The sequence below is a fragment of the Electrophorus electricus genome, chromosome 14, assembly GCF_041902795.1.
Source record: "Electrophorus electricus isolate QZ-2024a chromosome 14, ASM4190279v1, whole genome shotgun sequence".
Lineage (NCBI taxonomy): Eukaryota > Metazoa > Chordata > Actinopteri > Gymnotiformes > Gymnotidae > Electrophorus > Electrophorus electricus.
In genome coordinates, this window is record NC_137510.1 from 25,380,550 (window position 1) to 25,406,142 (window position 25,593).

The 25,593-nt window shown below is 41.6% G+C and overlaps 2 protein-coding genes across 4 annotated transcripts; one reads left to right on the plus strand and one right to left on the minus strand.

Annotated features, from left to right (window-relative positions):
• The first annotated feature begins 54 nt into the window (after window positions 1-54).
• derl1 (derlin 1) lies at window positions 55-7,532 on the plus strand. The gene is made up of 8 exons (XM_027007213.3): window positions 55-383; window positions 2,491-2,602; window positions 3,452-3,516; window positions 3,761-3,787; window positions 4,472-4,567; window positions 4,652-4,704; window positions 5,318-5,428; window positions 6,134-7,532. Exons 1-8 carry the CDS (start codon window positions 231-233, stop codon window positions 6,291-6,293), a joined length of 777 nt encoding a protein of 258 aa, XP_026863014.2. The 5' UTR covers window positions 55-230; the 3' UTR covers window positions 6,294-7,532.
• A 273-nt stretch (window positions 7,533-7,805) lies between these two features.
• Window positions 7,806-24,555, minus strand: zhx2a (zinc fingers and homeoboxes 2a). Of its 3 annotated transcripts, none has more exons than XM_081695729.1 (4): window positions 24,377-24,555; window positions 18,365-18,464; window positions 9,142-11,712; window positions 7,806-8,715 (listed from the first exon to the last, which is right to left on the minus strand). In XM_081695729.1, exon 3 carries the CDS (start codon window positions 11,549-11,551, stop codon window positions 9,152-9,154), a length of 2,400 nt encoding a protein of 799 aa, XP_081551855.1. In that variant the 5' UTR covers window positions 11,552-11,712; window positions 18,365-18,464; window positions 24,377-24,555; the 3' UTR covers window positions 7,806-8,715; window positions 9,142-9,151. The 3 variants fall into 3 exon arrangements, with proteins under 3 accessions (XP_081551855.1, XP_026863012.3, XP_081551856.1); XM_027007211.3 differs by having other exon boundaries at window positions 24,185-24,555; XM_081695730.1 differs by lacking the exon at window positions 18,365-18,464 and having other exon boundaries at window positions 24,185-24,555.
• Window positions 24,556-25,593: the final 1,038 nt, after the last annotated feature.

The window sequence follows — 25,593 nt, forward strand, 5'->3', positions numbered from 1 at the left end:
CAGACCTTTTATTTTGACAATCAAGCGCAGAACCGGAAAATTGCAACGTGAACGTCTCCTGCGGGGCCACGTCACATAAACGGAGAAAGAGTGCGTCGCTCCGTCTAACCAAAATAGAAGCTACCGAAACAGGATTTCCCCGCTGCGATCGCAGTCACATCAACTTTTACCCTACACACACCGGGAAATACTGGACACGGTGTCTCCGGGGCTTCGTATCATATGGAAAGATGTCGGACATCGGGGACTGGTTTAAAAGCATCCCTTTCATCACTCGCTATTGGTTTACTGGTTCCATTGTGGTCCCCTTAATAGGGAAACTGGGATTAATCAGTCCAGTTTACCTTGTGCTATGGCCGGAGGCATTCTTCCATAAATTCCAGGTAAGATGAAACACATTTTTGAGCATGATACACATTATGGGGTGTTGTTCAGGCCTAGGTGTCGCTCTCGGACAAACAGGGAAACGACACGCAAATGGGAAACTTGGACGTGCAGCAGAGCTAGTAAGCGTGGTGGTGTACTTCCGTGGCCTTGGCCTCATCATCCGACCACGGTACCAGTGTTCGTACTTTGGTCTGCGTGTGCAGCCGTGGAAGTCATGCAACATTCGTGTTTATGGGGGTTGCTTGTTCCGCAGTGCGCGGAATCGTTTTGTTTTTTGTTTTTTTGAATTACGCGCCCCTTGTGCTTGCTAAATTGTGAACATATATGTACACTGAAGGGACATGCATCGCTCGATAATGATTAAATATAAGCAATGTAGTGCTTTCCAAACCCCACAGCAAATGAACGTTATCCACTTGCAGTGACGTTTTCGCACGTGGGATTTAGGTTTTCGAGGATCACTGGTCCGAGTCTGTTTTACCGGCGATTCCACCAGAGGGCGCGAAACACAAATTATGCTCTTTAAAATGTGCCAATGGAGCAAAATGTTTTAAACATGCCACCGTTATGTAAATAAAGTACATTTACATAAGTAAGTAAATATTTTTTGGCGCCACCCCCAAATAAAGACAATAATCGGCCCCTTAACTGCATTAGTTAAACACTGGCTTTGCACTCCAGTGATTGTGGGCACGTCAGGTCTGGATCTGTTAAGACATTTATTAGTCGGATTATTTTTGACCCGTAGATTTGTTATTCATGTTAACGTAGTCTCAAAGTCTTTTTACAACGTTTTTCGGCTTTTGTAATACAGAAGCTATGTGGATATATTTTTCTTACAACCGAAACGGGCGGGGGGGTTTAAAATAAAATAAAAAAATTAATAAAAAAAAAAAAAGCTCTTTCAGGTTCTGGTACAAGCTAAAAGTAGGCGAAATGAAGGGTACATCCACAGGGAGTGGGTGGACCTTGGCAGCTGCCTCTGCCTATTGTTCAAATGGCCCCCTTCTGTCCCTCTGTCACAGAACGCTGGTACACTCACACTAGCACATTTCTCACACTTGGCCTTTTAGTGACGCTCTCAGTACAAGTGCTGCATTAGTTTGAAAATAGGACCTAGTCGAATTACGCGTCGTCGAGTAATCGAAACAAAACAGGATACTTCTCTCTAGCAGTGGAGTTTTAATGTCCTGCTGGCTGTAGAAGTCGAACACAAAGTGTTTCGCCATACGGAACGACGCGACAGGCCTTGTGAGCAAACCGTTGTGCGGTTGAGAGGCCACACGTATGGGCCGGTCTCTCCCTCCCCCACTCCTCTCTGCCCAAGCCCCCTCCCCGCACAGCATCCTCCTCCCTCTCGAGTGACCCTGCTGTGCTTTTTAACCCACTTTTTTTCTGTGCTGCAGTTGTCAGAGGTCACCTCTCTGTGCGGGCGAGCAGCCCTGATTTATGCGGTGGCGTGAGGAGAGGAGGATGCTGGGATGGCTGGCGTGGTGGGACAGCCGGACTGAAGTTGTACGGCTTGGCGCCAAGACCTGTAGACCTTCATTGACTCTATATGTGCGGGGGGGGGGGGTTTGGCGGTGACTTCACGGTGTAGTAAACTGTGAGGGGGGGCAGTGTTTGCTAACCCAGATCTGTGCTCGTATGGATGACGGGGCAGATAAAGTCTGCCTGCACATACTTCTCCAGCGCCGCTGCTCCAGCTGTGCTTGTGCATGCTGTGGCTGGTTCCCACAGCAGCCCGTCAGGTTCAGGAAAAGCCAGCACAGCACTGACAGGGTGACATCACGTAACAGGCCACTTGCCTTTATCCGTGCCTCGCGCTGCAGACAGCGGTGGCATCTGTGGGCATATTGTGACTGTCAAGACCCGCTTTGTGCCTGGAGGTCTGACAGGTGGAAAGCAGCTTGCTGTTTGATGTCCCAGGTTTACTCAGCATGCAGCTTACACAGCTAGGCCTAAACAAAACATCTTGTACGGTGATGCACTGGAGTTCCACTGTTTGCAGATGAGTGGCTTGTGTGCGTAACCTGCTGGATGAGAAATGTGATCTGCATTGATTGTACGGTCTGCTAATGGTTCTTCATTGGCTTGCTGCAGATATGGAGGCCAATATCGTCAACGCTGTATTTCCCAGTTGGGCCAGGGACAGGGTTTCTCTATCTGGTCAACCTGTATTTCCTTTACCAGTACTCTACTAGGCTTGAAACAGGTAAGAGGTTCTGTTCTATGGCCATTGATGCTGTTCTGAACTACCACTGCATGTGGTAATTAACACTGTCTGAGCAGTAGAGCTGAATTTGATCATTTAGGCCTAATTGTTTATTTTAAATGTAAAATTCATGATCTGCTTTTAGAATAATTACAAGAAGTGCTTAGCATTTGTAAAGGTTGCACCCTCAGAAGTTTTATGAACAGAAATTGCTCCAGCTGTTTTACTGTCAGAAATGTTGGAGAAATTAACTAAGAATCAGTCCACTGCTGGTGTCACGTATTAACAGAAGTTTGGCATCCGATCAACACTTGCACCAGTAGTGCACATTTATTAAACAGGTTTATTGCAGCTCTGCTCATGTAGAACTTCAGAAGACTCAGACAGTGTGTAAATTTAATTTGCATCCATGCAAGTCAAGATGTTTGTTGTGTAGAGAATGATCATGTAAATGGAGTTTTTTTTTGGGGGGGGGGGGGGGGGAATCTAATGCATTTAAAAAAATAATTTAAATGGGTGAAAAATTGCAGTGATTACCATTTCAACACACCCTTTGACCTTATAATAAGGGAATATGTCTATCATGCACTTATGTGGTTATCACTAAATATTATTGTTTCATTTAAAATTATTTAAAGCAGTCATGTAAACATTAACAGTAGAATTTATATATTTCAAATTGGTAACCACTTAATCCATTTTATGTTGGCAGTATTGATTCTGTTGCTTTGCTGCATATTTATAGTGTGTCTCCTTTTATCCTTCATCAGTTATACTTGTGGATTAAATGAAATCATAAATTTGATTTTGACAGATCTGTTCTTTTTACATGATCTTTTTGTCATTTAGGGGCATTTGATGGAAGACCAGCAGACTACATTTTTATGCTCCTGTTCAACTGGATTTGCGTTGTTGTATCCTTTAAGACTGAAGGCATTATGATGGTGCTTGAGAACTGATTGCAGTCAGGTGATGGTTTAAAGCTGTGAGAATTTGCTACGCACAGTTTGCATAATAGCAATGTTAATGGTAAACAGCCAGTTTCATAGTAGGAAAACCTCTTCCTCTAAAACCATATTGGTAAAAAACAGGCAAATAACATCAAGTTGATTAATATATCCATTTATCATGTTTTTGACTTTAACAATATTAATTCAGATAACAGGCTTAATGATTGATATGCAGGTTAGTCTGTTGTTCTCCTTCCCTCCAAATTTCACGCCGTGCCGGACATGTAGACATTCAGGCACATCCGCTTATTTGAAAGCCCCCAGCACTTGTTAAAGCCTTCCACAGCGTTTCACTTTTGAGTGCAGTAGGTGTACTCTTGGTGAACTAGTTCATTAAGAGGCTACTCCCATTTGCTCCGAAAGCGAGTATTGGTGGGCTGGGTCATGTTTCAGAGAGGGCTAAAATCGCTTCATCAGCACAAGTGCACAGCTGCTCTGGATCAAAGTAATGTGTAATAAATCTGTCCAAAACCTTCATGCGAATCTCCATGAACTATGAGACCAGTAATTCTACTCCGTGTACTCACTAGACACTATTTGGCTCACACAATCTGGCCTGAAACTGCAGTAGCATTTTCATAGGGGCATAAATTATTAAGATCATTAAAAAAAGATGGTTAAAAATATTTTTGGAGACTGAAAGCAGTTGACGGCATTTTTTTTTTTTGCCCTCCTAAGGGACAGAGGCAGTTGCCTTGCAGCACATGACAGGTTTCGGTGCAACACCTGCCTTTTCTACAGAAGTGTCTGCAAGCCGCCATTGCTAAACCCTTTGCATTCTGTCTGGTGGAGAGCTGCCTTGTTTTTTGCCACACAGTAATTCATTGATTTTCTTTTCTTCTTCTGATCTGTTTCCCAGCTCCTGATGATCCCTTTGATCATGTCTGTCCTGTATGTGTGGGCTCAGCTAAATCGAGAGATGATTGTTTCCTTTTGGTTCGGTACTCGATTCAAGGTAGGCGCCGAGCTTTGCCGGACCAGTGGACCCTTTCATACCTGCAGTAAACTCTTCTAATGTTTTCATATCGAACGTTTGCAGGCGTGCTATCTCCCGTGGGTCATCCTGGGATTCAACTACATCATTGGTGGCTCGTAAGAAACTTTTTCAAATTCCAAAACCCCATATAGAGTAACGCCACCTGAATGTGTTCCTTGCAAACAATTTTCTTCTCCTACTTCGCAAGTTGCAAATTTTGTTACTAGTTCTGTGTTCATTCGCTGTGTCATAAACATTGTTTTCCTAACACTGCTTGTGAGAGCACATTGCTGAACCGAGGGAGTTGCATGTTCTTAACTTTATTGATTACTACCTCATATTTAACAGGTTTGCATGCTGCCCTTATGTGTTCTTGGGTTTTTGCCTCATTATGGTAATTGAACAGAGCTGTAATATACTACTGTGCATATTAAATATTGCCTCCAAAATGTTTTAAAACAATATGCCCAATGATAAAAATATTTACGTGGTGTCTGATGAGAACACTGTTAATACTGGATGATGGCTAGCTGGTACAGTAGAACTAAATAAACTGAATTGTTATATTGGTTTATGACATATATTTATGATCTCTTTCAAAGCCATCAGAACATCAGCCTGGGGCAATTTTTCCTTATTCTATACAAGCCTAATAACACATTTTGCTTTGAACAAGTTGACATTTGTTGACCAAATGACAACTGATAAATTGTTTCTTTTGTTTTGCAGCATTGTGAATGATCTGATTGGAAATTTAGTGGGCCATCTTTACTTCTTTCTCATGTTCAAATACCCGATGGATCTGGGCGGCAGGTGTTTCCTCTCCACCCCACAGTTCCTGTAAGCTCCTAGTCTGCATGTTCTCTGTCAGGTGTAGCCTATGGTTCAAAGAAAAAAAAAAAACACAAAAAATAGCCTATGAGTCAATTTGACAAAATGATGATGACAAATGATGACAAAAAGTAGGCTCTCATTTAAAAAAAAAAATCCAAAAGCAGTTGGCCATACTTTACTTTTTCTTGCCTTTGCCGCTAGAGATCTGGGTTGTCAAGCTTGTCGAGCTTTTTTGTAATGTAATGTGAAATAATTACATTTTAATTTCTTTTAGGTGGTCTTTGCTATATATTCCTATATTTAATTATAGTACATTTTATAAATTAATATAAGAGAGACTTTCCTGGATGTTGTACAAACAAAAAAAAAAAATCCTGGAAAACATCTAGCCAGTGAGCTCAGAGGTGAATTGGTTTACACAGACCTTCCAGACTTGAGGCTGCTTTATAACCCATTGTTTAGGTGCCTGTCAGTTCCGTTATTGTTTGTTGCAGTGCCATTCTGTTCATTCTCCACAGTACAAAGAATGACGCTCATTATGACGTTCTCGTGTGGGGCTCCAGCTCCTGTTGTCATTTGACAAGAGAATGTTCTGTTCTCACCGCGCTTTGTCGCAAAAGACTACGACCTTCAAGCCTGCCCGATTCCTGTTCTTAGAACCGTCGGGATTTCCGGTAGTGCTAGGTTCATTTGAGCTCTCTTGGTCTTCAGGTACCGGTGGTTCCCCAGTCGGCGAGGTGGGGTGTCTGGGTTCGGAGTCCCACCCAGCAGAAGACCCATGCCGCAGGAACAGGCAGGTGGAGGAGGAGGGGGGGGGGCAGGCGGAGGACGTCACAACTGGGGTCAGGGCTTTCGACTCGGGGATGACTGAGGGTGTCCTCGCACGTGGCACCTATGGACACTGACGCTTACATAGATGCATACCGGGACATCGATGCTGCAGAAACACAAGTTTTATACGTTTGAGGATTTTGTTTGGGGTTTTGGGTTTTTGTTTTTTTTTATCTCTCCTTCTGAATCTAAATGTAAAGAAAGTTATCACAGAGCTCCCTCGCAGTTTCACATCGGTGCGTTTATTTACTCTTGAAGTAATGCCGTATGTCACACCGTAATTGAGTTTCTCTGCATACAGGAGCAGCCTTGCAGAAACGTGCTCGGGCAGAGCTTGTTTCGAGGAATCGGTCAGTTTGGCAGAGTACTGAAATGTATTTGTTTTCGTTTTCCCAGCATATTCTGGCAGGGAACACTGGATTCATCTTACATGCTTTTATTGAATAGTTCAGTTGGTTTCACAGTCTTGTAACATGTTCGTATTCAGTTACAGAATCTGAGGATGTACAAATTCTAAATATTAATTGCTAGTTTTATTACTGATTTTTGTTCAAGTATTAAATTATTGTAACCTAAGGCATAACGGCTGAACTTGCTGCATCAAAGGCTATAACAACCACAATAGCCAATGAGCATCAGCGAAAGGTAATTTGTGAACACAAATATTTTACTGCGTCACTAGAATACATGTAGATGCCAATATATTTTATTCCCAAGTCCTAACACAAATATGGTGCCTTCCAGTAGACAGTAAACTGAACTATGTCAGATGTAGAGCTTGCATCTAAACATACCAGGCATGGCTCAGTCTGTTTATTTGAAATAAGCAGCATATTATACAGGGGTTGAGGCAAGATATGGTTAAACTGTTAACATAAACTTTTTTTTTTTTAAATTTACAGCTGTATAATTGGCAAATGATCCATCGGAATTTTTCTGGATACCCCCACCCAACAAAAATTCATTAACAACCCCTTCATGAGGGTAGTTGGATATGTTTAGGGTGCAGAAATATCTGTGGCCTTCCATGACTAGAGCACTCCTGACTGAAGATGCATCACGTAGCTAATTAAACTGAATGCAACTTGTATGATGTAGGAACGAGGCGATGTTCCTCCTCTCATCTCATCCTTTGGAGCAAAGTAACAACTAAATGATTGAAAAAAAGAAGTCCATAGTGAAAATGTTATGATTGTGTGAAGCAGCCATGTCTAAGTTGTGTGGCAATAACTTGCCAAAATCTTTTTCAAGCAGGAGCCTAAATAAAATATTACTGCTGGTTCTGTGTGAATACTTCTACTCGTTATATTCTACCAGGGGTTGGGATGGAAGAGATCATTATCTCCAACTTTAAGCTTTAGTTTCATCCCTAGTTTATGTAGAGCTTTTATTTTAAACTTTAAAACGTATATACAGAAACAATGAGCTGAAGCAGATCATAAACGGTCACCCTGACCAACACAAGAATGCTGTATAAAAGAAAACTTTGATTATAATGTCTTGAAGAAATGCCCAAAGCTTGTGAACAGCCTTTTGATAGGTGGTGTATTTCTTTTCTTTTTTTTATTGAGTTACAGCAGACTTTTTGAAAGAGCAAGCACGGTTCTTGATAGCAATACAGTATTCCTCATACATGTCTGAACATGACACTAGAGCAGTGGCAAGAGAGGAACAGAATACACGGAGCCATCTGAAAGCAAGCCACAGCTGACACTGAAATGGAACTTATACCTTGAATACCAGAAAGAGCCAGCCAGCACGATTCTGCTGTCGTAGTAGTATTGCAAAAATGAACCACAAATAAACACTTTTTTTTTCTTTTTTTTGCATCACTGCACTGATTTCAGTTACATCTATCCCCCTTGGTGGGAAGGTACAGTGGGAAACTGCAGGTAATGCTTCTATGGTCCAAAGGAAAGTTCGTAATTTCACCTCGTTTCAGGAATGAGATGGTTTTCAAAAGAGCACCACTTTGTCCATTTGAAATATTAAGTGCTATCGTGACCATGTTTTTCAGCAGGTGAATCGGTTTACTGCCCTTTCACAAAAAAAAAACAAAAAAAAAACCAAAAAAAAACACAAAAAACACAAAAAAACCAAAACAAAACATCATTCCATTGTAAGGGTTAAGCAAAATGGCTTGGGGACACCTACATTATTATAAATGTAACAAAACTCTCATCCTCAGAAAATTTTACAAATCTGTTGAAAATATATTTACAAAGGGCCCTTTTTCTAAAAAACAAAACAAAAAACAAAAACCCCCAAAATCCCCAAGTAGTAACATAGCAGTCTGACTTTGGCACTCCATGGTCAGTCCCTGGCCAGTGCTTCACACTTCTAGTCCTCCTTTTCTCTGATGATGTCAGAGTCCAGGTGTGAGATCATTGGTTCCAAGTATGTCAATGCAACTAGTTTCTTGTTCCCCCTTTGGGGTTAGTCGTAGCAGCCTATGTTTAGTCCTGCAAAAAAACAAAAACAAAATCAACAAAAAGCAAGTTTTAGGCTACACAAAACTCGATCATTAATTTGACAATGGCTGAAAGTGGAGAATGGTAAATAAAATATGGAATTAACATCAGATCGCATCTCCAAAAATATTTGGCTGTGAGTACTCTCTAGGAGAAGATTTTAATGTCAACATTCCAGGTGGCTTAACACTAAATCAGCAAAATGTACAATGAAAGCTTTCACTCACCATTTTACAGTTTACTGTGACTGTTACCATAATGCTAAACCAATACATATCAAATGGGGTACTGATTTTGAAAGAATGTTAGGAACCTTAAAAAACGAATTTTGGATTTATAAAATGGTGGGAACCTTAAAAAAAAAGTTTTTATTTAAAAAACTCACTAAAAACAACTAAAACTCAAAGTGATGCCTACGTTTCTCATTTCATCCTGTTCCTATGTGTTCTGCTGACAGTATTTCAAGGTCTGAGCCCACTCTCTGTGTCTCAGAATCCTTTCTTTCATTGTCAGCTGCCATGGAAACCTTAACCCATCTCCCATTGTCCGCACTCCCTTGCTCATGTTGGTCCTTGCCCTTGCTGATGTCTGGCATGGTGTGACCCAGCTTACTGGTAAACCAGTTTACTATATCCTGGTTGGTGAGTTTCGATCGCTCTGCAAGCTTCTCAACATCCTCTCCTTTCAGGACATTTGCCTCCTGGAAGTGTCGCTGTAGGACACTCTGGGCTGGTTCTGTGGTCAGTGAGCTGTTCTTCCCATTGTGCTTTTTGTTACTCATATTCTGGAACTGCTCCATCCATTCCAAGGTTCCGTTCTTCAGGGCTGATCGGTTGTCCTTAAACCAGCGGACAAGTTCTGTGCGAGCCAGGCCTGTCTCAAGTTCCAGTTGGTTGTATTCCTCTGGCGATGGCCACTGAGTCTGTGAAAAAACCTCCTTAAGAAGACCAAGTGACTTGCTGTCGATTTCAGGACCCACAGAAGATGTTAGAAGGGGAAGGGGAGAGGTTCTGGCTCGAGCTTCCTGCTCATGAACACCATTCAGAGCTACTCTGTCCAACCTTTTGGAGCCCATAGAGTTGAGCAGGGCTTGTTCAAGGTTATCTCGCAGAGCGCGCCGCTCCGTAAACCAGCCCTCAATTTCTGTTTTGGACAGTCTAGTGTCAGCCGCAAGGCATTCAATCTCAGCCTGTGTGGGAAAGCTTGTCTTCTGGAAACACTCCTCCAACATCTTCATTTGCTCAGAGGATTTACCCTTCACTCTTTCCAGAAGTGGAAACTGCGTTGCCACAGGTTTCTGCGGCTGGCTTTCCTTCAGTGGAAGGTCAGCCTTCAGTGACTGCACTGCTTTATGGTTTCCGTGACGCTGATCACTGAACCATTTTTTGATCTCTCCCCAAGAAAGACCAGTCATCTCAATAAGACGATACACTTCTTCGTCATCAGGAAACTGGCATTGGGTATAGCTGGCCATCAGTTCTTTGATCTGATCTGGAGTCTTTTTGCAGTCTGAAGCAAGACTTGGTGTAGGGGAAGCAGATTTCGAAGTAGTCTGAACCGTCTGGATTATTGAGGGTCTTTTCACTTCAGGTGCAACCACAGAAGCTGTGAGGGGACGCTTAACAGCCTGTGCTGCTTGACTTGCAACTGTTAGTGCAAGGGGAGCACAAGTCGCAGCTGAGCCATTGGCAACTGGCGTCAACACCAAACCGGACTGTCCAAGCACATGGCAAGGTACGGTCTGAATAAGAGATTGTGTGGTTTTTGGAGACTGGGTTAACTGGGCAGGTAAGACAGTAAATGCTTGTTGTACAGGCTGAATTGTTCCATTAAACATTTTCTTGCGTGCCTCTTCAACCTCCTCTGGAGACCAGCTAATGCCTTGTTTTAGCCTTTGGGTCGTGAACCAGACTTTGATTTGTTCTTCTGGGTGTTTAGAAGCTGCAGTAAGCCATGAGAGCTCAGCTTGGGTTGGGTACGGGAATTTATTGAAGGAAGTGATGAGCGTCAGGTTTCCATCCAGGGATGCGTTGTATTTTGAGGTGTTCAGAGGGACAGCGATTTTTGGTACTAAATTGTAGTTAGGTGGACGTTGCAGTGCTGGCATTATGTGAGAGAGACCATCCTTTAGTGTTGCATCTGGGATTATCACTGTTCCATTCACATTTACTGCAGTGATCTGTTTTTTGGGTAACTCTGTAGTGAGCTTATCCATCTGACTATCTATAAGCGGACGTTTGCTCTCGGTTTTTGGCTTACCTATCTTCACTGCTATGGGTTTGCTCAGAGGAAAGGTAGAGAGGTCTTCTCCAGTCTGGGGACTGGTTGCATCATAAATGACTGCACAGTTGGAACCCTCAATTGTCTGCTCCAAGATGGTCTGACTGTTGAGTTTGATCCTCTTGAATTTGAAATTGCTCTCGCCAGGATGGCATTTCTCATTGTGTTCCGTCAACGTGTCAAACTTTTTTGTGTTGAAGTTGCAGACGGCACATAGGTACAAAGGGTTGAGAATAACATTAGGATGGTTGGAATCCACGTGTTCTTTAAACTCGTTAAGGTTCTGAGTTGAGAAAGTACAGTATTTGCATTCATAGCCTCCCTGTACCTTTTTCTGTGGCCGAGCGTCTGCCTCAGGCTTGTCTGGCTCAATAGTCTCTCGTGTAGTGCTTACAAGATTCTTTTTGTCAGTCCAGTTCTCACTAGCAGGCACATGTGAGGCTCCATTCTCCAACGTGCTGTCCAGACAGACGTCCATGTCATCCTGTTCTACCAGGTCATTTGGCCTGATCATACAGGGAGTTGTGGACTTTCTGCGGCTAGCCATGACCTTGTCGGGGACTGCAACAGTGCAACCTTGACGAGGGACAGTTGGTGAAGGTTGGTTGGATCTCTGTCTGAGAAAGAACCCAACGTGAATATTCCTGCTGACTTTTAATGTCAGCTGCAATGAGTGACTTCATGAGACTTCATCCCAGGCCACACAATCTAAATAAAGAAAAAAGAAAAATTCATTTTATATAAACACACTACAGTACACAACATTAAGTCTATTGCCAGCAGTTCAAAATGGCTAGGAGGTATCACTGCAATAATTTTAGATTCTTGTAAATTAATCTGTTTTCTTCCAAAACGTCACAATCCACCTACTACACAAAAGCCACTTAAGCAGGGTCTGTCACATGTGAAGCCAGTTACCACATCTTTGTAAGCAATGCCACATGCTACCCTCTTTCTGAAATGTTCATTTATACAACATAGGCAAATTCTCCCTACTGGGATGTCACTTTAGACAAAACTGTTGTAGTGTTAAACAGAACAGTCATGGGGGGATAGGGATGCATATAAAAATATCCTAAAATGTCCACATACACACTTGACCTTTATAAATAAAACCCAGGTCTCAGATCTGGAGGCAGCGATAAACGAAACTGCATTCTCACCTTTTCAAAACCATGGGGGGCAAACATGGAAAAAATAAATAATAGGGCCAAACACTGTTTATAACAAAGAAAATGAACATTGATTTAAAGGGACTTTGGATTTTGTGAAGTTGCTGGATTTTGGATTTTATTTTTGTTTACTTTACAAAGAAGAGTACATTTTAAAATGCATATTCTGATTAGTTCATTTAGTTCAACTAAAAACATCCTAAGAAGTTTGAAAGGGAAAAAGAGTCTACAATGCTTTCACACTGAACAGCAACCCAGATGCATAAAATGTGTTTTGGTACTAGACTGTTTAAAGTAACAGTCTAAAATGCAGTTAGATTCTAATGAAATATACGAGGCACTTGGCATTTACTGAAACTTCAGTCACATTGTTCCATAGTTCACCATCTGGAAGGAATCGTTCAGTAGTTCACCATCAGGAAGCTCACTATGAATTATGGGGGCGTTCTAGGAATACCTTTAACTGGGAGATATCTGAGCCTCTGGTTGTCTAAATTGAAGATGTGGTAAACTACTTTATAGTTGTACAAAGAATCACACGAAGGGATGGGAAACTGCAGTGTAAAAAAAAACCCCAAAAAAACAAACAAACAAACAAACAAAAACCCAACAAGCACTACAGAGTCAGGTCATAAATCCAAACATGAGCACGGATTCTGAAGTTCACACTACCGGCACCAAACCGTTCTGGAATGGACTGCCGAGTTGTTCTCGATCCATACCGGGTCTGCCCCGTCATAGTCCGAGCAGGACTTCATTAAAAATGTATGTAAGCCTCATTTTCATGCTGTAGTTATAGCAACTGCATTGAAATATGCTTGTGCTACTTTGCAGCTGCAGATTAAAAGGGTCCTTGCCGACTTTAATTAGAGGGGAACGAGAGGTCACTGGCAGAGCTGGGGCAAAGGGTCCATGCCAGGTTTGTGTGGTGGTCACCATCCTCCTCCTTTCCTCAGGCTTGTAGTGACCTCACTGGATCACAGTACAGCAGAGACTGATGAAAAATGCATGAGGTCACAGTCATCTCGTATCTCAGCTCACTTCGGGAGTACCAGCCAGGCGCAACCGAGGGTTAAAGTTACCAGGGCTTTCTTGGTTTGTTTGTTGTTTGAAATTGTGCTACAGGCAAAAGAAGAAGCAAAAAAAGGAAAGTAAGTGAAAGCTTTAGAGTTGGGAATGATCCCTAGTAAGGGGTTGGTTCATACTGTAACTTCTTAAATAAGATTGGGGGGGGGGGGTGAAAGTCAATTAAGGTCTAGTTAGAGTAGATCATAAAAAGTACACAGCCACTGTCTCTAGATATAGGAGCCAAAGCCACAGTAATGCCATGCTTGCTTTATATAAACCTTAACCAAAGTTTTTGCAAAATATCAAGCAATGGTTAAGAAATTTAGCATTGAATCCCACGCTATTTATAAGCATTCGTCTATTATTGTATTCATTTTATTAAGAAAATAACTAATTGCAGTATTTTTCCAGCACTAGTTCTATTAACCTTTTTAACAATTACAGCTGTTAGGAATACAATTAAAATATAATATAATTAAATATAATATGTTTAGGATTTTTTCTATTCCTCCCCCTAAATCAACTTCGAACAAAAAACAAATTTTGTTTGGACAAATTTACTAAATAAAATAGACCATGTATGTAAACCATGATTGTGTCTCAACAAACGACCCAGAAGCGAATGCACCCAAAATGATCCAGAAGCAAAGTGTTAAGCGCACACGGGCGGGCGCGTGCGCTGTTCATCGTCGCCTGATTTAGCATCAAAGCGCTCGCACGACACACTGGTTAGTTCAAATCCAAATCGTCAGCTGCACGAGACCAGGCAGCTTCAAATGAAACAAGCAAACCAGCCTCCCTGTACTAGATTACAATTACAATCACAGCTTGTGTGCTTGGGTTCCTATCTCTTAACAGCCATATCCCACACATGTTTACATGAGTGGGACTGAGGCATGTGCTACGCAGAGTTGACAGGAAGAGGTAGAGGGAAGGAGAGGGCCATCGTGCGCTTTTCCCACCGGCTGAGCCGCATCCGTCCATGGGAGGATGTTACTGCAGAGCTGCTGTGCGAGGGGGTGGAGACCGAGCCGTGTTAATACCACTCTGTGCGGAGGGGGCCAGCGGGTGGAGGGGGTGGGGTTGGAGGGGAGGAATTTGGGATCACAGCAGAATTAATTTAAATCTCATCAAATGGGGCCTAGGAAGTGAGCAGCGCTGCACGGAAACTTGTTCCGGTCGCAGTGCTCCCACAACGCAGGCGGGAAGGGCCGGGAACAGTCGTCTCAAACGACCGACTCTCGTATTCAGATCGCAGGCTGGATGTTTGTGCGATGGGAAGTACATCGCGGTGCCGCATGGTGACACACACACACGTGGAGTCTCTCAGTGGGGGCTACTCGAAACAATACAACTGACATTTCAAGGACACACACAACAAGCCCAACAATTCCAAAAATGCGGCATGTAAAATACACAATTGTTTACAGAACTTTACAATGTAAACGGATAAGTGTTAAGGAAACAAAACCCTTCTCTGAGTAATCAACTACAGGCTTAAAAAAGCCCATCTTTGTGTATGTAGTTACTCTTTCACATGTCGTATCTTTCACAAAATGAAAAGGATACAAAAACAAAACAACAAAAACAAAACATGTCTCCCCGGGTTACTTCAGTTTTTGGGGGTACCTGGGGACGAGGCTAGAAAAATCTGAACTCATGAGTTACCATGGAAACGGCCTAGCAGCAGGTGGGAGGGATTTTCTCAACAGATCCAGATGAGGAACATTCCGCATTCCTATTTTTGGCCAACCCAATCCTTTCGGGTGGAAATCCACACAGAGCAAACGTGACTAAAGCTATTCACATTGTTCTATATAGCAACTAGTGATATACTACTGATGTGTTCTATATAGCAACTACTGATATGTACTATATAACAACTACTGCTATACTACTGATGTGTTCTATATAGCAACTACTGCTATACTACTGATGTGTTCTATATAGCAACTACTGATGTTCTATATAACTACAGATATACTACTGATATGTTCTATATTACAACTACTGATGTGTTCCATATAGCAACTACTGATATACTACTGATGTGTTCTACATAACTACTGATATACTACTGATATGTACTATATAGCAACTACTGCTATACTACTGATGTGTTCTATATAACTACTGATATGTTCTGTATAGCAACTACTGATGTGTTCTATATAGCAACTACTTATTCCTATTATCTGTAAATACTGCCATGACCACTGGACAGCTCCATAATAACAATGATATAACTTGATGCACATGAATCATTGTCTAAAAACAACTCTGGACAAAATTATGAATAGATGCATTTTTAACAAAAGAAAAGAATTCCCCATTAAAAATTATATACACCATAACCTATTGTGAAGTTATTATTATGCATCAAGATTAATAATAGCATGATATGCATAATAGCTATAAAAACACCATCTTTCCAGTACATGCATTTATCAATAATTATTAGCTTAATTATCAAAGCCTAGGTAACATCAAGGTCTGATTAATAAACTTTGATATTATTTATAACATAATTACTTTTTTCTGTAAACTCCATAGCCCTAGTCTCGCCTTTGCTGAACTCACGTCAGCTCGTCAGAGGTGATTAATATTTTAAGTGGTACAGCAGCTTTAAAAGTCCTTAAGCCAACAGACAGGTCATGCCTTGTTCGAAGAGTTTGTCCTAATGAACAGTCTACACAGACCTCATCCATGAATTAAAGCCATTATCCATTTACTCTTTAATTCACATTTTTAGCAGTGTATTAAATACTGATAAGTATATTCTGATATGTACATTTGGGGATAATTCATATTTGTAATGAGGCACAATTAGGATATTAAATTGCAAACCAGACATGCACTGGTTACAGTTAATTCCTAACACATTTTCCTGAACTTTAGAGTAAGGCAATAAAACCTACACACACACACACATTTATGCACATACTTTGCATATACTTACTAGGCCTCAGCGGTATGATCTAATACTGCTAGTTGTTGCGTTTCTCACCACTACTACATCAGAACGTTGGCTTAAGAGGACACTCAAGTTCAATGGTGGAACACAGATCCCTAGCAAATTCTTAGTACAGGGAATTTTGCTGAAGAAATAAGAACTTGGGGATGTGTGTTTGCTCCAGCCATGTGTAAGACGGAGCCTGTGGCCCCATATGGCATTTCCAGCAGAAACTAAATCTGTGTCACCAGCCATGACTTCTATGGCTGCCATCCCAGTTATGAAATACTGGCACAGCGTCATGGTGAGGATCAAAAGATCAGAGTCATGTTTTAGTGCTTCCCCCCATTCCGGCTTCGGTACATTTATGAAACAACACACTGACAACAGTTAAAATCCAAGTCCCATCATGTGACCCAAGACACACACCTTTTGTTTTCTACCCATGGCAAGATCTCAGAAAGGGTCAGCATCTGAGACCTCTCTTGCACGAACCAGGAGCCTATGCACAAACACCAGGGACCCGAATCGTGTTCGGATCGGTTAGTATTTACCAGGAAACACATTACAGGGGTCTAGCATGGTTTGGCATGGCTGCACTTTTGGAGTTAGCGCTCACAATGATGACCTCACTCCTCACTTAGTCTGCACTGCAGATCCAGACATGTACATCAGCTCTGCCTGGAGCACGCCCACCAATGCTTTGAAAAACAGCAGAGAGCTCTGTGAAAGCACCGCCGACATCCAACTGTGAGGTTGAGTCACAACATCCAACAGCTTGAATCATATGGATCCCACAAACCTGTTACACTGCCCTTGCAAAAATCTACACCTGAGGCTATAAAGAAAAGCAATACTAGTACTCTGCAATGGACATTTAGTTTGAAGTTCTAAACCCTCCTTAGGGGACCAAGTGCTAACAGGAGGTACATCACGACTCTTCTCCAGGCTTCTGACACACAAATGAGAAGAGCATGCACATAAAGAACCTGCAAAGAACCTACACAACTTCACAGCGTACACAACAATGTACCGAGACACTACATTAGTGGACTACTTCATCCTTTACACTTCACTACATGTTTTCTTCCACCAGACGGCAAGATTCACTAAAAAACGTCAGATCCATCACATTTTAATCTTAATTCAGTGTTACATTCACTGAAAGTTTATTTGATGTAATGAAAACACAACAACAACATGAGCACATGATATTGGAATCAACACTAACCAACCAGATTCTGTCTTTCATACAGGAAATTGACTCAGAAGGTTGTCAAAGGTCCAGGAAGAAACCCAAATAGCAAACTTTATATTAAATGATTTAATATTTCAAAAAGTAACATATACACACATACATCCATATTTTATATATATATATATATATATATATATATATATATATATATATATATATATATATGTGTGTGTGTGTGTGTGCGCATATAGACGAAATTGTCCTTTATTACTTCTTTATGTACATTAATTATCTTATAATACTTCTTTATATACTTTAATTAACTAACTGGACAATTCTGGATGTGTCAGCAGATTTGACAAACACCAGGCCAAATTAACTAACAAAATACATTTGATCTAGCTAGGACAGCTAATTATTAACTCATGAAAGTGTAATAACAATGATATCTAAAATGTTAGAAGGTTCCCGCCAGTAGAAAATCTGGGTAGAAAGCAGGCACTCCTGTGAGTAGGTTAATGTAGAGTTAACGTAGGGTAAACGCAGAGTTAACACAGAGTCAATGCAGAGTCAATGCAGAATCAATGCAGAATCAATGCAGAGTCAATGCAGAGTCAATGTAGAGTTAATCTAGAGTTAATGTAGAGTTAATGTAGAGCTCTGGTGGGGGGAAAAACTTTTAACTGAAATAGAAAGATCAAACCACAGCTCTGAAACAAGTCAGATGCAACAGTATAATGTTTCCAGTAGAATGCAGGTTTGGATAGAATAGCTGTTTAATTCCCTGGTGCCTGCTTAGGGTAGAGTGAGTATGCACGGGGGGAAGTGTATGCCACACAACACTTTCACACACGAAACCCTCCACAATGGCTAGTGCCCAAATTAAATTTGACAATCCTGAAATTAAGGTTCTAAATTCTTACTATGACCCTACGGTGTCCAACTAACACCTCACACAAAGAAGCTCACCAGTCAGAGAGCTCCTCCCCTGGGGACAGAGCCCGTGACGTGCTACGGCTCCAAAATCTCCTGCTGCAATACTGCTGTTCCTTTGAGTCCCCTTCTGTACCTACATTTAAACAAACAAACAAACAAAAAAGATATTGTTGATATTCTCTGACATTAGTTTTGGAGAAATCTGAAGGTATGTGATTTCTGATGTAAAATTCAGAGAAATTCACCCACAAGTTGATATCAATAGTAAACATCAATGACACAAGGAAGGTAAAGAAATTTTTTAAAAACTTCAACGCTGAACTGAAAACAGGCACTTGGCACTCTTACTGCACTGATCTTCACTTACAACTTCTGACTAAGAGGTGATGCCACTGTGTAATGGAGTTATTTTAGGGTATTTCCACACCTAAAGAGGTTTCCAGCTTTCAAGATCCAAGTCTCTTTTAGCATTCTTAATATTCCTTCGCACTGTGTACAGCCAGGGCATATTTTTCAAAAAGGATTTTTTGCCATCAGACACTCACACAGATTACAGCAACATGGGGGGAAAGAAATGCAGGCTAATGTTTGGCATTGTCTTATGAAGTGTGCTTATCTAATTTCTCTTATAAAGCATACAGTAACAGAATTACACAGAGATACACGTGAGTGACTCATTTTCATGCAAGAACTTGAAGTCAGTTAATTATAGCACCATAGATCATTATTTTCTGACTCAAATAAAATTAAATATTAGCAAGATTTGTTGGGACTGTGTACAAATTAGCAAATCATCCTATGAAATAAGTACAGGATCCTGATAAACACCAGGAGGCTCAGAATGAAAAGCAAAATATTTCCAGTAATATTCTGTGTATTGGGTATGCATGATTGACATGAAATTTTGTTGTGAGAGCTGAGGTATAAAATGGCAGGGTAATCAAACATTGAAAAGATGGTGCTTGCTTGTGTTGTGTGCTCAGGGTGGTGTTTACCAAAACCTACAGCACCATCAGTGTCAGCATATAATTGTCATCAATTTTGTAAAATGTTTTCAGAAAAACAAACCCACATTTCACTATAATATAAGGCTGTCCGTAATGATGTTACCTATGTTTTGATGCGATACAACTACCATCAGCTAAGACAGAGACCAGAAAAGTTAACTCAAAACATATTAACCTACTTTATAGTTATTACTGTTAAAGGAACATGCGACACAAAAAACCCAAAACAAATTCAGTGTTCTAACTACAAAGAGACCTAGATTCAGAGACCTAGATAGATGTCTGTTGTCTCCATGAACGTAAGATAGATGATGGTGGTACACATAGGACTGCAAAGATTGAACACAGAAAGCCCATACTTAAGGCCACCAACACAATAAACATAAACCTGTGTGGGATTTACCATTTGTTTGCAACTCTGAGCAGAACATGATGCTGTGGTCAGACAGGACAAAGTGGGAAGGTTCTGAACATCACTCACGTTCGTGTCAAGCAGTGAACCTCACAGCAGCCATTAAACATGGTCATGTACGCTTTGGCATCTGGTTGCCTTGCGCGAGAAACTGCATCACTGGCACGCCGAGTTCTCCTTCTACCAAGTCTGTCACCCGAAACATCTCGTGTCCATCTCCGACGCGATTTAACATGAACACAGACACCACACAAAAATCGTGTGATGAGTAAATCTCATGAGGTGTCCTGCCACACTGATGCTGTGTGCTCGCTGCTGGGAACCACCGCCTATTGCTGGTGTTCCTCAAAATGACCAAGGGCCACCCGAAAGCATCACAGCACGCTGTTAATGGAGCAAGTACTACTTTGGAGAGTGTCAAAAAACACAAATATGATGGCCATTACGCTGCAAAGCTTTTGAGAAGCGTGGACCCGCCCATCTGTCCTAACACTTGTGGCCTGGGCCAAGTTCCTGCCACAATTATAATAAGCTAGGTCATTAGCACATTCTGGTCAGTGCACAGTTCATCTCAGTGGACCAACAGCTTGCTAGCTAGCTAGCTCTCACACTTCACACGCTACTAAAACAATTGACAGGCACCTTCGGTAGAGCGCCCACTAAATCAAAAAGCCGTGACAAGAAGACAGGAAACGAACAGAAAAGAGGGACAATAGCTTACTTGAAAAGAGTGGTTTTGTGAACAACATTTAGACAGTAACTCTGCTTTAATATCCTGAAATTAAAATCACCTTACAATTACTATGTCTTTTTAGACAGTGTGAACTGCTCGAGCGTAATTCAGTATGTGAACATTCCCACACAAATTCCCACACAAACAACACAGTAAATGTAGCCTACTTGTAGTAATTCAGTTCAGATCAGATGCCCATCTGCTGCTCATTGGCATAACAGCACCAGGTAATGAAAAATAAAAATAGAGGTTAATTTTTTTTTTCACTTATATCATAAGATTCCTATATAATTTTGTTTTATGTGAACCAGGTTAAAGCAGGTATAATTCATGTAACAGCTACAATTAAAAATTCACCAGCTCCTCAGCAGTCTACCAGGCTCTGCTGTAAATATGTGATCAGCATGTTTTACTTTAATTTGCTCAAAAATAAGAAGAGACATGATCCAACTTGGCAACGGAGCACTTCTTCCATGTAGATTTAGAGACGGGGTGCAACGTTCAGCGTCTTTACTAGAGGGACTTGTTTGAACATAACAACTAACCTGATGTTAAGATTTTGCCAAAAGTCTCAAAAGGTATGACATCAAAAATATTTAACACTATGAAAGGTCAAAATAATAAGATGTGAAGATAAACTTGAATATAGCAGTATGTGTCTATAATAAGTGTGACACTGGCAATGAGGGTTCAGGAGACCCAACAAAAGTGATCTGAAATCAAGTCCATATTCAAACAATGACTTTCTATGTGTGGTATGAAATCTGGTGCTCAAACTTGCGATTATTTTGAGAAATTACAGTGGTGGGGGAATAAGATCAAAATATGGTGTTCAACTACTTTACACACATTCCTGTGAGTAAAGGAAGTAAATTCTGAAGAGTGCACACATTTAGCTGCTGAACACTGTACATAGCTTAGTTTAGGTTGTCTCACCCACATACAAGCAGAACACAACCTAATACTCTGTATAGTGGGAGGTTTGTGATGTTGTAATGTACTTTTTTGTTTCTACAAGCTCTGGGAAACTTGCTAGAACACACAGCATCAGAGATGTCATCCTTTTCCAGAATATCTTAGGGTAAAAGGTGGCCATCTCTGCCAGGAAGCTAAAACTGGGTCACTGTTGGATCTGCTGGAACCACAATGATCCAAAACATTCCTCCAGATCCACACAAAAACATCACTGACCACAAAAGTCAGGCTGTGGTAACAGCCTGCGTAACCCAACAGCTTCGAGGTGAGCAGAACAAGATGAAGGAGTACCAAGGACTCCGATCTGCGTGGAGAGATTGAAGCTGCACTGAAGAGCATTGTCAGATTGCCTGTGTTCCTTTAACTCATCAAACATTACAAAAGGGAATCCAGTGCTGTTATTTTACTGTGTACACACTTCACGGGTACTCATATCAATCTTTAGCCCCCCCACCCTCCACCCCGGAATAATTCATATTCCCATGCTTAGGACACACTTGATAACCATTCAATCATTTCATGGTTAAAGTAACTTGGCAATACAGGTGGCATTCAATAGCTAAAGTGGTGCACCTTCATCACAACATACATAAATAAATAAATACAATTTATACCCAACACAGCACTTCCATTACTAAAGGAAAATATGATATGGTACAATGAGAAAGCATAACCTGAACTACTTTTCATGATGTACAGGTCAGAGGGCAGCACGAGTTTAATTTCCCAAAATAAAACTAAACAGCTGAAACAACCCACTATATTAAAAGATATGAACGCAAAAACAAAGCAATTTATAGCTTTTTGTGAGAATTACGAACAAATAGCGTGGCCCCAGTGTGAGGCAAGAAACCCTGACAAAAAGGCTCTCCATGCAGTGAAGTCATGACCACCACCGACAGAGAAAACACAGCTTTGAAAGGAGCCCTGCCCACGGCTATGACATCAGCGACTCTGCTGGCTTAGTCACCGACGCCACAAGCTCCAGGCAGAGGCAGTAGCAACCGCCTCCTCAAAGACGTCAGCCCTTGAGTATGAACGCAGGCAGCCATTTTGAATCCAGCCAGTCACCTGGCACAAGAAAAGATTTTGTGCCACAGCCTTGGAAGCTGAATCGAGGTCCTGAGTTATTAGTCTGGTAGTTGGCTAAATACTTTAAGTCTCGATTTTGTATCGCTGATAAAATCTTTTTAAAAAGTTCGTAATGGACAAAACTTTCCTAACTATAAGACATTCGTGATATCTAATTTATCTGTAAATCAGCCCTATTCATAGTTTAAGGCTATAACCAAAAATACAGTCGCCAGTCATGCCTTCCAATAATCCGAATGTTGCTCAAACCTCCCTTTGATTAATTAGACGCAGCTTAAATGAGTTTGTATTGTCTAGAGAGTTTTACTGATTATATTACTGCCACCAAGCCTATATATGTCATGGCAGCACTTTTCACATAAATTCTATGACGATGCATTTTGCTAAAGATGCTTTAAAGGTCAGGAATCTGAAGTCCATTTGCACAGTACTGCTTCAACCCATCAGTGGTCAAGCTTTCGCTGTAGGAAAACACAGTTTACAGGGCAATGGTGGCAGGGAGATGGTAGTTTAACATATATCTGACAAATGTCAGGTCTGCCCACAGAGGATTTCAGAGAACTTGTATCCTGATGCAGCCCTTCAGGTTGTAGTGTCTGACACTGGTTTGAGCACGTAAACTGCTCCTCATTATATATAACTCCAATACAATGTTGTTTAGCAATGTTCTATCAAAAATTAATAATCCATCAGACACTTCAAAAGCACCCCTAACCACAATCCAATTTGTAGGGTGAAGTTAAGTTGTAAACACTTGTTTCACTTCAGGGAGAATGCCTAAAAGGTTGCATCGTGCCTCATATCACGACCTGGTTCAAAGACGTCGATTTCTGAATAACGCGTCGGTTACGATACGCCGGAGGAAACAAGACTCGAGCCCAAGTTAGGTCTGCAAGTGCCACAACTGTCCATTTCGCGCGGCAGTTGCGACAGTTTTGGGAACTATCGCAGACGCGAACACGGTGCTGCAATGTAGCGCGGGGCTTGACGCGCGAGCCATGCAGAGTGCTTGGAGCAGGCGTCACCAGTGCCTACATCACGCGACTCCAGCCCAAAATCAAAGTGGCTGGCTAGCGTTCCAGGGGTCCGCGAGCTCTAGCCCCGTACCCGTGCACACATATGCATGAATAAATCATAGCGGCGAAATAGCACGGCCAGCAGCGCTGCGTGCACAGCACGTCGGGCTTTTGTAGCTAATGGTCAAATGACGGACCTATACAATCACTCGAGCCGACGTAACGCCATGTCGACATTGGTAGCCATATTTTGCTGGTTATTTCGACATCGAAGTAGGAGGCATATTCACGCGCACGTCCCCTCTTTTCAGGGTTTTGATCAAACCATCAAGTTCCTGCATGAAATCTGCCGACGTTTAATCACGACACGAGCCTATTTAAAACCGATCTTAACAGGGCAGCCGCATGATGTTTTCAGGTACCCACTTTCTACAATATGGCTAGGACAAACAAAGTTCAATGGATAAGTTAAGAAATTATAGCCACCGAGTTACAGTTTGGACCACAGCATTGTTCGCCTAGCGAAGAAGTTAGCACGCACACACGCTATAGTCACAACTTTTAGATTTGTTTGCTAATTTTACAGTCGAGTGAATATTTAATTCGGCGGCTTCTTACCTGTCCGCCGCGCACGGTACACTGCGGGGCGACAGTGCGCACAGCTTTGTCCCCAACGTGCTTACTTTTCCCAGCGAGGGATGAGCGGAGGGCCACTATAATTGCAAAGATTCTGCCGGATCCTAAAGACAACAGCCGAAAAAAATCGGCGATCGCAGGGGGATCTACGCCAAAACCCACATGATCACCTACGTCAGCGGGCGGATTTGCATACGACACGAGGAGCGCTCGCATGGTTGTCCTCGCGAAATGCGTCTGCACGGGTGCAAGTTTCCGACACGCCGACAGCAGGTTTACTGGGCGGAGAGAGCGAGTCACCCCGCACGCTTGCACTGCCAGCCTTCCTTCTCTCAGTCGAATGGACCACTGTTGTTTTCACAGTCCCGCTGCTGTTTTAGGTGATAGGTCATTGAATATTAAGCATTTGATACAAGACCAATGATAGGATCTCTCCCCCCCTCTCTCTCCCCCCCCCCTCTCTCTCTCTGACCCCTCCTTTTCCCCAAGCGTCTCCTCCCACTTGCTTGTATCCTGCATTAATCAGAACGTGCAGAAAACATATGAAATGATATCCCCGCAGAATCCCCTCAGGACTATTATGGGAATTAGGCTATTAGTGGCCCCCTTAATCTCTCCTCCAGCCACTAGGCTTATCTGTGGGAAATAACTTATCTCAGCTACCTTTTAAAAGTGTAAACGAAAAGTGTTTTTCACCTGTCCACAGCGGCAGACTCGACGCTTCCCAAGCTTGACTAAAGCAGCACGTCCATTTATTTATACAGGTCACATTAGTCATGTTAGTTCTGTTCACAATTTACTTTTCGCTTCATCTGGGAAGGGTTGCAATTATGTGAGCTAAATGACATTTTCTTTACAGTGTGATATAAAGATTGGACGCAAGAAATACCCACAAAGAGAGATAGCAATAAATCTGAGAACCGTCTCTTGACGTACCGTTTATTTTTTTACAGGCACGTTCAGTTTAGTTCACTACTTGACTACTTGGCGCGCAATAGAATAATTACTGCTTTATAGCGGGCTACTTGCTGCCCTCTAGAGGATTGTTTGTGTAGCGTAATTATACACTATTGCATTATCTGTGCAGTTTGTAAGGGACAGCCTAGAAAAATATAAAGCTGCAAAAATACGTTTATTTGATATTAGTATGCTAATAACCTAAGTATTTGAAAATTTCTCATCCATAATTACAAAATTACTTCAGTCTATTTGATAAAATAAATGAATGATAAGCTACCGTAATAATACATGTGCCCAAATCAAAACACTGAATATTACATTGAATACATTGAATATTAATCTTACCTCTCAAACGTAGATTTCTTATTGTTGCAATGTAGTTATTACAGTGAACAGTATTCTCAGTTGCTCTAATAAACTTTTTCATTTAT

Excerpts from the sequence above, each read along its gene's own strand:
- derl1 (XM_027007213.3), top strand. The coding sequence starts at position 231 with ATGTCGGACATCGGGGACTGGTTTAAAAGCATCCCTTTCATCACTCGC. Across the intron at positions 3,788-4,471 it reads GCTTAATGATTGATATGCAG|CTCCTGATGATCCCTTTGAT; the intron begins GTTAGTCTGTTG and ends TCTGTTTCCCAG. Across the intron at positions 4,568-4,651 it reads GGTTCGGTACTCGATTCAAG|GCGTGCTATCTCCCGTGGGT; the intron begins GTAGGCGCCGAG and ends GAACGTTTGCAG.
- zhx2a (XM_081695729.1), bottom strand. The coding sequence starts at position 11,551 with ATGGCTAGCCGCAGAAAGTCCACAACTCCCTGTATGATCAGGCCAAAT.